At 41.3% G+C, this 16,257-nt stretch overlaps 1 protein-coding gene across 3 annotated transcripts in view; it reads left to right on the forward strand.

The window, feature by feature from the left end:
* Positions 1–16,257, forward strand: part of g6pd (glucose-6-phosphate dehydrogenase) — a 42,204-nt gene that overhangs the window by 25,155 nt on the left and 792 nt on the right. For all 3 annotated transcript variants that reach the window (XM_003216911.3, XM_008103931.3, XM_062971231.1), the window contains exons 3-12: positions 5,224–5,261; positions 5,359–5,467; positions 6,089–6,306; positions 7,468–7,626; positions 7,913–8,038; positions 10,003–10,096; positions 11,351–11,537; positions 11,673–11,908; positions 14,129–14,205; positions 15,037–15,129. In XM_003216911.3, coding sequence (XP_003216959.2) covers positions 5,224–5,261; positions 5,359–5,467; positions 6,089–6,306; positions 7,468–7,626; positions 7,913–8,038; positions 10,003–10,096; positions 11,351–11,537; positions 11,673–11,908; positions 14,129–14,205; positions 15,037–15,129 — 1,337 coding nt within the window. The remainder of the gene's footprint in view (positions 1–5,223; positions 5,262–5,358; positions 5,468–6,088; positions 6,307–7,467; positions 7,627–7,912; positions 8,039–10,002; positions 10,097–11,350; positions 11,538–11,672; positions 11,909–14,128; positions 14,206–15,036; positions 15,130–16,257) is intronic.

Below are 16,257 nucleotides of genomic sequence, written 5' to 3' on the forward strand. Positions count from 1 at the left end.
ATTTATGTTATGTTATGAAGCCAGATTCAGGGCTTGGAAATTCAGCCCTGGGATTTGGCTCCATGACACTTATATTTTCTGCTTAGAACTGGATTATATGAGGCCCCTTCTACACAGCTGGATAAAATGCACACTGAAGTGGATTATATGGCAGTGTGGTGTCAAGATAATCCAGTTCAAAGCAGATAATATAAGATTATAAATGGGTTATATAGCTGTGTGGAAGGGCCTTGAGTCTACACTGCCATATAATCCAGTTAAAATCTGATAAACTGTATTTTATAGGCAGCGTGGAAGAGGCCTAAGTGAGGCCTAACTCTGCCTGTCCCCTGGGCTGTGGGTTGCTAGGAGACCAAGTGGGCAGAGCTTAGCCTTCTAACTGGGAGCAATTGGATAAAAACAGTTATTCCTCTCCCTCTAATTAGGACTTTATTTTTCTTTTCTTTTTGTTGCCTTGTCCTTTAGGTGTGGATGAGAGGTTGTGCTGTCAATTTTCACGGTTGTGGGGTGTTTCGTTTTGTGGTTTTGTCCAGTGTCGTGATTTTATCACTCTTTTATATACAGTAGAGTCTCACTTATCCAAGCTAAACAGGCCGGCAGAAGCTTGGATAAGCGAATAACTTGGATAATAAGGAGGGATTAAGGAAAAGCCTATTAAACATCAAATTAGGTTATGATTTTACAAATTAAGCACCAAAACTTCATGTTATACAACAAATTTGACAGAAAAAGTAGTTCAATACGCAGTAATGTTATGTTGTAATTGCTGTATTTATGAATTTAGCACCAAAATATCACGATATATTGAAAACATTGACTACAAAAATGGCTTGGATTATCCAGAGGCTTGGATAAGCGAGGCTTGGATTAGTGAGACTCTACTGTATATAGATATATCAGTGTAGATGGGACGTCAGGTGAATCCTGTCTAGATACTTCAGATGTTAGAATAATGTAGACATTTTTGGTATTTAAAAAAAAATGTTGCCAGCAGTTCTTCATGACAGATGTTTTCGTGGATGTTATTCCCCTGTGCTCAGCTGTGCAGGATATTAATGCTTCCTTCCTGTGTTGGCTTGGGATAAATATTGAGAGTGATTATAAAGTCCATAGATAAACTTAGATATTTTAATGCATTCGAATACCAAAATATATTTATGGCATTTGGATACTGGCTCTCATTATCATTATGGGGCTCCTTAGAGGTTCAACAAGATGTTACATCTTCTTGCAGTAACCAACACAGTGTGATTGCAGACATAATACATAATATATATAGGCAGCTCCAGAGTTACAAACATCTGACTCCTATATGACTCCTAGTTAAGAATGGAGGTGAGGCAACAGGAAGTGAGAAAAATCACCCCTAGAAAGGGAAATTATCTCTGAAAGAGTTATCATGGGGGAAAGGGGTCTCTACTGAAGCTTTATTATCAATTCTTGTTTCCACAATAAACCATATTTTTCAAAATCCAATTATCAGAGGGACAGAAAATGAGGTGAAATCTTCTGAACAGGGGCACAGACAGCAAAACAAACACCACAGTGGTGTTAACCCTTTCCTATGCTGTTCAAAGCTACATAAATGTACCTTATCTGACTTACATACAAATTCAACTTCAGAACAAACCTACAGAGCCTGTCGTACTTGCCAACTGCCTGTAAACATTGCACAGAATACATATTATTCACACACATACATCATATGAGTATGCCCACTATGGAACTCTATAAGAAACTAATTATAGGGCTATGTATTAGTTGCACACCTCCTTGGTTTACATTTTGAGTCACATTAAAGCTAGATTCTAAAGAAGTAGCTGTATTCTCTTGCAGCATAAAAAAGAGGAAGGAAGGTGGAGAGAGAGAAAAACAGAAATGTGGCAATAGTTTTAAAACTGGTTTTTAATTTTTACCTGACTTCTCATGGATATAAACCCACTTCTTCAGATGCAGTAAAGCAGCAGCAGTATATAGCAAATACACTCGGACAACAGCATCACCTGTGCTCTATAGCATAGTTTCTCAAACTGTGGGTCCTGACACCAAATGTGGGCCCCTTAGCTCAATGCTGGTTTCGTGAAGAATTTGTCAACAGTAAAATATTGCTGAACGCCGCCTAGACATTTAGACAAATCTGTTACCAACAAGACTTACAGCAAGCCCTGCAGAACATGTGCCAGCTGTAATTCATAAAAAGGAATATTGATCTGTTTAGTAAGCCGTGCAAATGCTGACTGATTCACTATGTAACAAAATTTGAAAAATAAATCTGTTTCTGTTTTGAAAGTGTTGTTTTCAGTTTTATTGTACTGTTATTACTACGAAACTAGTTGTTATACTTCAGAAACTTCTTTTTTTGTGTCTGCCACAAACTATGTTGGATTGGTTAAGACTCTTGGGATGTTTATTTATTTATTTATTTACAGTATTTATATTTTGCCCTTCTCACCGCGAAGGGGACTCAGGGCGGATCACATTATATACATATAGGGCAAACATTCAATGCCCATATACACATAGAACCTAGACAGAGACAGACGTAGAGGCAAGTTAACCTTCTCCTGAGGGGATGTTTGATTCTGGCCACAGGGGGGAGCAGCTGCTTTATCAGCCACTGTGACCGCACTTCCTCATTCCAACGTCGTAAATTAGTTAAATTTGCCTCCCCACTTTTATAAGTGGTACCTTATTTCCTACTTGATAGCTGCAACTATCTTTCGGGTTGCTAGGTCAGCAACGAGCAGGGGCTATTTTTTATTTTTTAATTGAGGGGTGCTCACCCCGCCACAGGCTGGCCTCGAACTCATGACCTCATGGTCAGAGTGATTTATTGCAGCAGGCTGCTCACCAGCCTGCACCACAGCCCGGCCTATAACAAAATGTGCTGTATGCAGGACGTCCTGCAAAAAGAAAATTTTTGCAGTTTATTAAACTTTTTCCATGTTTTTATGCTAGAACCCATTTAGGAAATTACATGTATAACCCAGGAATAAAAATCATGTTACATAGTGATATAAGTAAATGCTTGATTTTTTATACCTCTTTTATATACCTACCATATATACCTGGGGTCATGTAAAAGTTTTTCCAAACAAAATGGTCACAAGTGGAAAAAGTTTCAGAAGTCCAATCAACTTTGTTATCACATTAAAATAAAATTAAAAAAGCGGGGGGGGGGGGGGGAGCTGCGTGATTCCTGATCAATGTCCCAAGTGGACAAAATAAAGGGTCTGCATTCCTTTTTGTGGCTTCTCCTGCTCTCTCCCTTTTTACTTGGGGCTGTTGTGGAAAACCTTTCTCTGGCCCTGATGGATTTGGGACTAATGCTCCATCATCTCCTTGCTCCAGTCTGTTCTGTTGCTGATCCACTGCCCACTCTCTTTGCCTGGTGGCGTGAGGAGCTGGGCCGAGGGCTCTGGGCGTGGTGCCGCTTGGGATGATAATGCATCGTGACTAGGCATGTTTGCAGTCAGGCCCTGAGCCAAGGGCAACACAGTTTCCCACCTGCCACCCAGTCAAAGGACAAAAGCCAGGGCCATTCAGGCAGGCAGCACGGCACTGCCAGGCACAGGGAGGGAAGGACTCAGTGGAATGAAGGGCTGGCAAAAGAGAGAAGGCAGAACTGAGCTGAGACTTTGGGTGCATCTAATTCAGTTTGAAACCACTTTAACGGCAGTGGCTCAATGCTGTGGAGTCATGGGAGTTATAGTGTCACAAAGTCTTTAGCCTTCTCTGCCAAAGAGTTCTGGTCCCTCACCAAAGGTATAAAAATTCCAGGATTTTGTACCATTGAGTTATGGTTGTGAATCCTACAGTATAGATCAGGCATGGAGCAAATTAAGCCCTCCAGGTGTTTTGGACTTCAACTCCCAGAAATCCCAGCCATCTTACAGCTGTTTGGAGTGGTGAGAGGTGAAGTCCAAAACACCCGGAGAGCTGAAATTTGCCCATGCCTGGTGTAGATGCGCCTTGAGTGTGTTAGTGAGCTTCCTGTTTTTCTCATGAATTCTGACTACATAAAGCGGGAGTCCTCAAACATTTTAAGCAGAGGGCCAGTTCATAGTCCCTCAGACAGTTGGGGAATCAGACTATAGTTTGAAGAAAAAATGAACAAATTCCTGTGTGCACTACACACATCTCAAAACCCGTGATAGAACAATACAATATTTAAAAGGAAGAACAATTTTAGCTAACATAAACTTACCAATATTTCAATGGGAAGTGTGGGCAGGCTCTTACGTAGTTGATGAGATCGTCAAATTAATTAAAATTGTTGTTGAACTGTGTCTTCAAGTTGTTTCAGACTTAGGGCAACCCTAGTTCTAAAGCTTAGGGTGGGGAGCAGTAAATGACCTTAGAGGGTGACATCCGGCCCCTGGCCCTTAGTTTAGAGACCTCTGATATAAAGTATGTGTGTGTAAATTGTACTCCATTCTGTGAAACGCTCCTAGGGCTTCCCATTTGGAAGCAGGTGGCCCATGGAAGGCCACAGTCTGAAGATGCTACGTGATAGCTCATCCACTTCCCAAGATTTGGGAAGGGCTGAAAGCTCTGTCCTCTCCCTCTGGTTGGATAGAGATGGATGGATGACCAAAACTGATATACTAGTGATAGATTGCAGTCAACTTTACACCTGTAATAGATTGGTTGCCTTTGGTATAGTAATAGAAATTAATCAGTTGCTTCCAGTATCAATCCATAATCATACACTGTTGTTAGACCAGTTTCTTAAGGGACCCTCTGGATTTGTGATGAAAACAGGATCAGCCCTCCACACTTGCAGATTTCACTTTTGTGGATTTGATTGTTCACAGATTAGTTTAATGTGATCTCTTTATGAATCTCTAGATTCAGTGCGATTTCCAGTGCAACTCAGTGTTCCACTTCTGCTGAAAGTTGATCATATAGTTGCAATGGAGGACCTTAGAGGTGCTGTCCCTGGTAAAAATATATATAGTGTTTTGTTATGTTTCCCCACTTTTATGGGCACTTGCATCCCTAACTCAACCAATGTGGCTGACTGTAGTAGTCCTTCTCTTTCTTCTCTCCCCCTGTCTCTTTCCCATCAGCATTTTGGAATTCCAGCCCTGGTCAGAAGGCCCAGTGTCCTGCTTTATAGCCCTATGAATGTTCACAATTCAGTTCTTCTTCACTGAGAGCCTTCATCTGTTCTAGAAGTGACTGATCAGTTTTTCTTCCTTTTTTGTCTTGTATTTGCAGGGTGATCTAGCCAAGAAGAAGATCTATCCCACCATCTGGTAAGTCTTGTTTGCTGCCCCAGAAGGCTTCCCCTTCCTCCCCTTTGCTCCCCCCCCCCCCGTTCTTGCTTCAAGAGCATTGTGATCGCCTGTACAGGTGGCTATACCGTGATGGACTGCTCCCCGATGACACATACGTGGTAGGATATGCCCGATCCCAACTGACAGTTGCCGACATCCGCAAGCAGAGTCAACCCTACCTCAAAGTGAGTGCCACTATCTGCTTCCTCCACAGACCCAAACAATTTCTGGAGTTTGTTGGTTTGCCCCATAGGTGACATTTGATAAACTGGTCTTTCCTTCTTTTCTAATGGGACCCAGAAACCTGTTTTCTTTGATAACCCTGGAAGGAGAGGATGCACAGAAGATGTGAAGGATATCAAAGAGAACTCACTCTTCTTTCGTAGGATAACAAAGTTACAGTAAAATTCCTGTATCCATGGAAAATACATTCCCAGCTGGCCTTCAGTTACTTGAAAGCATGGATATGACCTGACTTCCAGTCTCAGCATACTGAAGAGCAGGCCTGCACAGCCTGTGGCCCTCCAGGCATTTGGCTCTCCAACTCCCAGAAGCCCTAGTCAGCTTGTCCAATGGTCAGGAATTCTGAGAGCTGAAGTCCAAAACACCTGGAGGGCCTCAGGTTGTGCAGGCCTGCTGTAGAGTATCCTTTACAGGTCCTCCAGTGAAACTTTATTATAAGTTCTGGGAGAAGCATAACATTAAATCACATGGAGAACTTTGCAGATTCCTAAAGAAAACATTTTAGAGTAAGCAAAATGTTGGATATGGATTCTGTGGTCTTACTGTATATCATTTCATTCCAGGCCACCCCCGAAGAAGAGCAGAAACTGAATGATTTTTTTGCCCGCAACTCATACATCTCGGGAAAGTATGATGACCAGGCCTCCTTTGAACGGCTCAATGCTCATCTGAATGCCCTTCATAACGGGGATAAGGCAAATCGTCTCTTCTACTTGGCCCTGCCGCCCAGTGTCTATGAGCATGTCACTGCCAACATCCGGCACACCTGCATGAGCACTGTGTAAGTTCTGGGCCTGGCAGATGGATTTCAGGGGAAGAGGGAGGACCAGTGGAGTGGAATGGAATGTGCTTAGCTTTGTATAGGAACACAGATTGCTCTAGGCGTCACTTAAAAGCCGAGACTGCTTCTCTCATTGTACAAACAGAAAGCAATTGCCTGATGGTCTCTGGTTTTTGTTATTTTTTATAGTAAGGATTGAGTGAGCATGATTGTCTAATATAGCTAAAACGTACTGATGGCACTGAGTGAACTTTGGAGTGAAGCAAGGTGCTTGCTTACATAGTGGTGGTGGTGTAGGAATTCAGTATTTTACAAAGCACCCAGAGGCTTTCCTGAGGCTAGCAAAAAAAGTTACACAGCACTTATGGAAATTGGCTTGGTTTGCATCTCTTTTAATTTAGGTATGTGTGTGTGTGTGTGTGGGGGGGGGGGGTTTAAGTAGGATATTTATGTGTATGAGTCTTCAAGTCACTTGTTAAATAAATAATAACAATAATTTATTTCTTGGTCACCTCCCCTCGAGGCTCAAGAGAATTAAACAACATAGAATTAAAATACAACATATAACTAAAAGCACATAATACTCTTTATAACGTATATATTAAAAACACAAACATATGATTAAAACACCAACAATTACACATTAATATCATCCAGATTATAAAGATGTCAATTTAAAATTCATAGTTTAAAATCAGTTGGGTAGGCCTGCCGGAAGAGATAGTCCATTCATTCGTTTTAGATGTCAGACAGCATGTTTAGATGTTGAATCTCTTCCAATAGATAATTCCACAATCAGGACAGCTGACAAAAAAGTCCTCTGGGTGACTGTTGCCAGTATGGTCCTGCTTGGTTTGTATGTCCTTCAGGAGAACTAACTATATGGGGTTAAATGTATGGGGAGGAAGTGATCCTACAGGTAACCCAGACCCAAACAATGTAGGTCTTTAAGGGTAATAACCAACACTTAAGGGAAGACTTGTAACAACCCCATGAATTTTGCAAGGTTTTTTTTAGTTGAGAAGTGGTTTGCCAGTTCTTTCCTCTGACAATGGCATCCACAACATTTAATTAGGTGATCCCCTGGCTGTACCCCCCCTCCCCACTGCTTTTAAGCCCCTGTGTAAAACCTCACCTTTCCTCCCTCTTCTGCATCACCAGTGGCTGGAATCGTGTCATTGTGGAGAAACCTTTTGGCAAAGACTTGGAGAGCTCCAACAAGCTGTCAAATCACATCTCAGGACTTTTTAGGGAAGATCAGATCTACCGTATTGACCACTACCTGGGCAAGGAGATGGTGCAGAACCTGATGGTGCTCAGGTAAGTAGGAATTGGGGTGGTGGCATGAGAGATCTAAGCTGGTGAGCCCACGGAGGACATAGAACTTGAGGACCAAGAAAGCCACCATGGCGTTCAAGCTTGGTCATTTCGTTAATTCCTTCGCAGCTCTATTAAAGCTTTCTTTTTCCCATGTTGGTCTGAAGCACGTTTTTTCCTTGTTCCCACAAACCTTTTTAACAAACAGGGGGCAAGATGTGGTCTCAGTGGAAGTATTGCTGAATGGAGCACTTTTCTGATGTTGACTATGTCCTGTTTGTTTCTGCAGGTTTGGGAACCGGATCTTTGGTCCTATCTGGAATCGTGACAACGTGGCCTGTGTCATCCTGACTTTCAAAGAGCCATTTGGCACTGAGGGTCGGGGTGGCTATTTTGATGAGTTTGGCATAATCAGGTGAGAAAGTGTGTTTTTTTGCCTGTGGGATGTGTGTGGCAATCATTGAAGCATTGCAGTGAACAGATATGATACTCAAATGCTGTAGAAATCGAATTCACTTAACACCATAAGAGGCGGTTGACCTTGTCAGAGACATGCCATTTAGATTGTAGGTTTGGGGAACTGAATATTTTCCTGTGGCAGAAAATGTCTGTGGAAAAACAGTATATCAGAGGAGAATGATTCTCGTCAAGCCTTTTCTTTGATATGTTAGTTTTCTGTGTATATACAGTAGAGTCTCACTTATCCAACATTCGCTTATCCAACGTTCTGGATTATCCAATGCATTTTTGTAGTCAATGTTTTCAATACATTGTGATATTTTGATGCTAAATTCTTAAATACATTAATTACTACATAGCATTACTGCATTTTGAACTACTTTTTCTGACAAATTTGTAGTATAACCTGATGTTTTGGTGTTTAATTTGTAAAATCATAACCTAATTTGATGTTTAATAGGCTTCTCCTTAATCTCTCCTTATTATCCAACATATTCGCTTATCCAACGTTCTGCCAGCCTGTTTATGTTGGATAAGTGAGACTCTACTGTAATAATCTAGTGAGTGCAAAGAGTATAGGTAAAATTGATAGGTATGAAAGAAATAACAGGGATGGGGAGGTTTCATGGGATATGCTTAATGCCTCTCACTCTCCCAGTGTTCTGCAAATTGTCTGCCCCTTGTTCTATTTCAGAAAATTGTTGTTAAAATGCATAAACATATCTGGTTGGGGACACATTTTTCAGAAGATAATGCATTTGTGGTGGAATAAGTAAACATCTACTTGTTCCCTAGGTCCCATGTTACCTCGTGTGCCCCATATTTGCCAAACTCTGAGGTTCAGTCCAGAAATCCCTAAAAAGTTTAATGCTGGCAGTCCTACATTCTAGGTTCTTCTGAATTCTGACACACAGGCTTGTTTTATAGTTTCATGTTCACTAGGGAGGCATTAGGGATGTATTAGTCATTTTTATGGCAATTTGTACTGTGTTTTATTGATTTTTAAATTGGACTTTTTTGTAACGTGTTGTTTTTAACTTAACTGATGTTGTCATTGTTTAATGTGTGATGTAATTTTACCTATATTTTTATGTGTTATGGCACTTGTATGTGCTTCTGTAAGCTTCCCTAGGTCCTTCTGGGAGATGGTGGTGGGGTATAAATAAAGTTGTAGTAGTTATTATTATTATTATTATTATTAATTATCTACACAGTGTAGAATTCCTGCAATTTGACACCACTTTAATTGCCATGGCTCAATGCTATGGAATCATGGGATCTGTAGTTTGTTGAGACACCAGTACTCTTTGGCAGAGAAGAATGAAGACCTTCTAAAACTACAGCTTCCATGATTCCATGGCAGTTAAAGTGGTGTCAAACTGTATTAATTCTACACTATAGACGTGTAATAATAATAATAATAATAATAATAATAATTTTATTTTTATACCCCGCCCCGTCTCCCCGAAGGGACTCGGGGCGGCTTACATGGGGTGAAGCCCAGGTCACAAACAATATAAAAACATAACAATAAAACAATCAACCAACAATAAAACAAGTCATAGGTCAAGATACAATAAATATACCATGATAAAATCCTGGGTCGGCTCTAAAAAAAGAACTGGGTCAAAAAAGTGCAATTAGTGTCAGATTCAATCAGGGTGAGGTAGATCCCAGAACTATTGTCCTGTTAAAGTTCTGGCGAAGACATACACTATGGCCTGCTAAAGGAATAGGGTATAATAAGTGAGATAAGCAACAGGTCAATCCGTTATTATGGAAGTTAGTCACAGGTCAACCCCTGGGGTATTGCACCAAAATATGGCGGGAATGCTATGGGACAGAGAGTGGGACTGTTGTGATCGATAATTCGAAGACTGATGTACTGCTGATACAAATTTTCTTCTGAAACCTCTGCAGGGACGTAATGCAGAATCACCTACTTCAAATGCTGTGCTTGGTAGCCATGGAGAAACCAGCTTCTACGAACTCCGATGATGTGCGTGATGAAAAGGTAGGGGAAGGACTTTTTAAAACACTTGACTGAACTAGCATCTAAAATTCAACTCCTCTGTTTGAATATCCTTGGGCAAGTTCATATTTTTTATTCCTTAGCTATCAGAGTGAATATTCTACTGCTTAGAAATATGTCATTCACTGTTAGGAAGCCCAGTGTATTTCTTTGGAAGAAAAATCAAAGAGATTGGCCACAGACACTGAGCAGGGATGCTGCTACTCTACAGTGATGGAAAGCCTGTGGTGTTCAGTATTGGACTAGTTCTCTCTGGGAGCCATGTTTTCCTCTTTCCCCAGAGCTTTTACAAGTGGCTCCAGAGAAATGATGTTGTCCAAGCCTTGCCAAAATAGGTAATGGGCAGAGATGGGAACTGTAATCCAACATCTGAGTCATAGCATTTTGGAGTTGAAAGGTATCACAAGGTTCTGACATAACAGCCTAGGGAGTGACTTGTAGCTGTCTCCTAATGAGCATGAGCAAGGCAGAGCTGTGTATTAGGGTGTAAAAAGCCTAGGATGTAGAATTAGACCAAATAGAGGGCTCCAATTTCCTAATTTCTGTTCTCTGTGGTTGTGAATTCCAGTAAGGGAAATGGTTTACCCTGTATATAAGAGCTCTTCAAACTGTGTCAGCTGCAGTGTGTATGTGTGTTACATAAATATAACACAAAACCTCTGAATCTATGTGAAATAAGCAGTAAATCATAGATTTTAAAAATGCAAATGAAAGATTTTTCATGAGATATGTTGTGTCCTCATACATTTCCTTATTACAGTTCATGTATGTTTTGTCCCCACGGGGAGATGGTGGCGGGGTATAAATGAAGTTTTTTTATTATTATTATTATTATTATTATTATTATTATTATTATTATTATTATTATAGGTGGTTTAACCTCTGCTTTTGATAGCAATACTGAATTCCTGTGTCATGTCTAAAATGCGTGTCACCAACATGAAATATGTGGAAAGTTCTACTGTAGATGCACTCTTATATGAATAGAGTACAGAAGCAGTTTAAACACATTCATGTGGATCACGTGTCATTTCCTTCCATCATTGCTTCCATTCAGGAGCTTAAGTCCTATATGAAGGCCTTTTTGCTGAGGCAGAAGCTCTTTGTTGTCATTCTTCAGTCTGAGTCAATGATAAAATTGCCCCTCTTCTACCCATGTCCCACCCCTGAGCACAGCTTCAAGTTACTTCTGTTGTTGTATGAAGATCTCAGACCGTGTCCTTCTCTTTTCACCAGGTGAAGGTTCTCAAGTGCATCTCAGAGGCAAAGCCTGAGAATGTGGTGCTTGGGCAGTATGTGGGTGATCCATCTGGCCAGGGAGAAGCTCAAAAGGGCTATCTAGATGATCCCACTGTCCCAGCTGGTTCCACCACTCCTACTTTTGCTGCTGCAGTACTCTATGTAGACAACGAAAGGTGGGATGGTGAGTATGATGGGATTGGTGTGTGGGAAAGTAGTAGGTAGGCATCCTAACTGGGGTGCCATACTTGCTGTGGTTGAGGAAGAGAGCATTAAGTCCCTTTGTTGAGTTGTGACTGTGCCTCTTTAACCATCATAGGAGTGCCATTTGTCTTGCGCTGTGGCAAGGCATTAAATGAGCGCAAGGCAGAAGTGCGCCTTCAGTTTCGGGAGGTGCCGGGTGACATCTTCCAGCGCCAGTGTAAACGCAATGAACTGGTGATTCGGGTTCAGCCCAATGAGGCTGTCTACACTAAGATGATGACCAAGAAGCCTGGGATGTTCTTCAACCCAGAAGAGTCTGAGCTGGACCTCACTTATGGCAATCGCTACAAGGTACCATTCTCAAGTGTGTTTTAGGTGGCAAGCAAACTTGTAATTCTGTAGTAAGGAAACAGGTTGTTAAAAGTTGCACTTTTAAGTTTCCCAATTCTGAACTTTAGTAGTTGCCAATTTTTTCATTATTTGGAGTACCAGTGTGGCAACATATGGATTAGATGGATGTAATGAACTATGGCTGTGTGTGCACGCACACAAATGGACATGGATTTGTCATGAACAAAGATTGTCTTCTGGAAAGTGAAACTAATGTTGGTACAGGCAGTGAGGGTTGGAAACTTAGGACCACTTCATAAATACCTGAACCTCATCTGAATGTGTAAATAAGATAGTTGAAATATTGCTTGAAGTCACATGAATTTTCTGCTTGTATGTTCAATTTTCCCTAAATACCCTAAAGTTGTCAGATCCCATCTGATTATGGACGCTGAGCAGTGATCCTTGGTTAGTATTTGAATGAGAGATTGCCATTTGCAATCTCTCATCTAGAAATGAGACAAATACCAGTTGCTGTAGAGCAGTGGTTCTCAACTTGTGGGTCCCCAGATGTTTTGGCCTTCAACTCCTAGAAATCCTAACAGAAATCCTTTTCTAACTGGCTGGGATTTCTGGGAGTTGTAGGCCAAAACACCTGGTGACCCACATGTTGAGAACCACTGCTGTAGACTACATTTCATAGGAAGGAACTTTCAAAACCATCTCTGAGCAATCCTTTCCTAAAAACCCCCTGTGAAATCCATTGGTCACCGTATGTTAACATGCACCTCAAAGGCATATATCCATAGTGTTTACTCTGAGGTGGCTTTTTTATTTTTCCAAATCATCATTCAGCATTCTAACAATGTGATAGGCCAGGGGTCCTCAAACATTTTAAGCAGAGGGCCAGTTTATGGTCCCTCAGAGTATTGCGGGGGGAGGGGGGGGGAATTATAGTTTGGAAAAAAATATCTTATTTGTAGTGCAAAAAACATGAGAGAATAATACAATATTTAAGATGAAGAACAATTTTAACCAACATATACTTACCAGTATTTCAATGGGAAGTGTGGGCTTGCTTTTGGCTAATGAGAGTTAAGTTAATTAGAATTGTTGTTGTCGTATGCCTTCTAGTTTTTTCAGATGTAGTGCAACCCTAACTCTAAAGTTTAGGGCGGAGGCTGGGTAAATGGTATATTTTTAAAAAGGTAAAGGTTTCCCCTGACGTTAAGTCCAGTCATGTCTGACTCTGAGGGTTGGTGCTCATCTCCATTTCTAAGCCGAAGAGCCGTCGTTGTCCATAGACACCTCCAAGGTCATGTGGCATGACTGCATGGAACGCCGTTACCTTCCCGCCGGAGCGGTACCTATTCATCTACTCACATTGGCATGTTTTCAAACTGCTAGGTTGGCAGAAGCTGGAGCTAACAGTGGGCGCTCACTCCGCTCCCCGGGCTTGAACCTGGGACCTTTCGGTCTGCAAGTTCAGCAGCTCAGCGCTTTAACACACTAAGCCATCGGAGGCTCCTTGCATGGTATAAAATATGGTATATTTTACTACACCATAAAGAACAAGACCAGAAATGTGATGAGCAAAAGGTGGAAGCAGGAAGTCCTGATGGCTCTTCATCATAGAGAATGGAGCAACAGCACCCCCCTGTGACTGAATCCAAACTCAACCTCCAAGGCATCAAAACTGGACTTTTAGACAACATACTTCCTTTCTGTCTGTTTTGTCCCGTCTGAATGTTTGCCATGTATGTGTACTGTGATCTGCCCTGAGTCCCCTTGGAGAGATAGGGCAGAATATAAATTTATTTATTTCCAATATTTCTATCCCGCCCTTCTCACCCGAAGGGACTCAGGGCGGCGTACAATTGGCAACAATTCGATGCCGACACATCATTAAAACAATAACATATAAAAATGTATTACAACCAGTTAAATACTGTATAAAAAATAAAACATAAAACATATGCTTAAAATCCGTTCGTCCAATATCCTCCTACTTTATCCATATAACAGTCTGTTATATAAAATGTATATAAATAAAATGTTGTCTTAGTTTGGGGACCCCTGTAATAGGCTATGCAATCAGCAACTGAGAAGCTCAAACTTGTTAACGTATTTCATATTCGGTTGACAAGCTGTCCTGTCAGATTCTTACATCCAATGGCAGTTGCAAGGAACAGAGTCACATTCTCCATCTCAACAACTCTCTCATTGATTTCTTTTCAACAGGGTGTAAAGCTTCCTGATGCTTATGAGCGCCTCATCTTGGATGTTTTCTGTGGAAGCCAGATGCATTTTGTCCGCAGGTGTGTGGTGAGATCTTTGCAAGGGTTATCAAACTGAGATCATGCAAAAAAAAAAAAAAAAGGAGGGGGGAGTTCTGTCTGTCTGTGTGTGTCAGAGAGAGAGAGAGGGAGGGGGGGAATGAGGGAATGATGATTGGTGCTTTTCCAAAGGCATTGTCAAACCTGACAGATCTTGGAATCACTAAAATGCAAGTAGGAGATAAAAATAAAATTATGCAAACCATCAGTTTGGACTCACAGAATTCCTTTCCTGTACAAACCTGGAAAATTAAATGGGGCAGTTACCTATCCCCAAACCCCTCATGGCCGAGTATGATGGTCTTCCAAGGGTAGAGTCTTGGTGGTGGCTCCATAAACGACTGGAGAGACCTATTCTGGATCTGCATGGTCTTTCCCAGTGAGGATCTACATTTCCAGATCGAAGGTTGTCACAAGGGTTTGCTTGATGCGCCTTCCTCTTGGCAAGTTTCTCCCTTTTGCTGTGTATTTGTGCCTCTTCAAAATCCATAGCACTGTTGGGAACAGCTAACCTCCAGTTAGACTGCTCGAGGGGCATAATTTTCTGCCAGAGCGTTTCTGCAACTTTTGTGACATCTAGCTCACAAGTGTTGAACTTTTTAACCATTTTCTTTTAAATGTTTAACATACAGGGGTACTTTATAACCATAATGTATCTAAGGCATTATGTTCAATTCCCTTTTGTGTTAAGCATTTGAATCAATCCTGGAAATGGAAGGTTTGGTCAATTGGTGGTGAATACTATCCAGCCTTCTTATTTTAGCAGAAAACCTTTGCTGCTCTGGATCCAACTTAGTGTTCTTCTCTCCTCAGTGATGAGCTGCGTGAGGCCTGGCGTATTTTCACTCCACTGCTCCACAAGATTGAAACAGAGAAAAGCAAACCAATTTCCTATCGCTACGGCAGGTGAGGCTGGCATGGATTTGGGCGGGGAGGAGTTTAATCTACCCAGGTGTGGAAGTGTAATAAAATATTACTTCCTTTGAAATCAGGCAGTAGAATAGATCTGTCAAAAACATAGCCATTCCCATTTTGCTTCCTGCTGTTTTAACTCACTCCAGCTTTCCCATAGCTGAGGAGTATATGGTTGACACAGCAACCTCTCTGGTAGCTTTGAGGTGGTTCCTTTCTTAAAATGTATTCTAGGCATGCCTATGTCTTTGTTTGCCCAACAACATGATAGCATGGTTATGAGATCATGACTCAGCATTTTATTTGGTTTTAATCTGTTTAATTGATGGAGATGTGTTTTAATTGCTCATGTTTAGATTGTTGATATTTGTTGAGATGTATTTTAATGTTTGTAAGCCAACTTGAGTCCCTGCTGGGGTAGAGAAAGGCGGGATAGGAATGAAGTAAATAAATGAGGAAATAAATCTGGAAAACGTAGGTTGACCAGGTTTATATTAGTACATATTTCTGACTCCCTATCAGAAATTTCAGAATATTGAACAAAAACAAACTAGGCAACAAAATTTAGGTATGCTAGGATGTCAGAGGTATCTGACTCAGCTAGGATAATATTTTGTAATAATATAATGTTAAAGTGAAGGTAAAGGTTTCCCCTGACGTTAAGTCCAGTCGTGTCTGACTCTGGGGGTTGGTGCTCATCTCCATTTCTAAGCCGAAGAGCCGGCATTGTCCGTAGACACCTCCAAGGTCATGTGGCCGGCATGACTGCATGGAGCGCCGTTACCTTCTCGCCGGAGCGGTACCTATTGATCTACTCACATTTGCATGTTTTCAAACTGTTAGGTTGGCAGGAGCTGGAGCTAACAGTGGCCGCTCACGCCGCTTCCGGCGTTTGAACCTGGGACCTGTCGGTCTCCAGCTCAGTGCTTTAACGCACTTCACCACCGGGGCTCCTCAGTATAATGTTACACTGCCTAATTAATCCACTTTTGCACAAGAGATGTAATAATCTGTTGTAATGTTGCTCAGGAATCCATAGAGGGAAGTATTTAGACCAGATTAACTATTGTGCTTCACAGTCATTTCATTGATTTTGACTAGAAACAAAAAACAAAGTGAGAA

The sequence above is a fragment of the Anolis carolinensis genome, chromosome 2 (assembly GCF_035594765.1).
Source record: "Anolis carolinensis isolate JA03-04 chromosome 2, rAnoCar3.1.pri, whole genome shotgun sequence".
In the NCBI taxonomy this organism is placed as follows: Eukaryota; Metazoa; Chordata; class Lepidosauria; order Squamata; family Dactyloidae; genus Anolis; species Anolis carolinensis.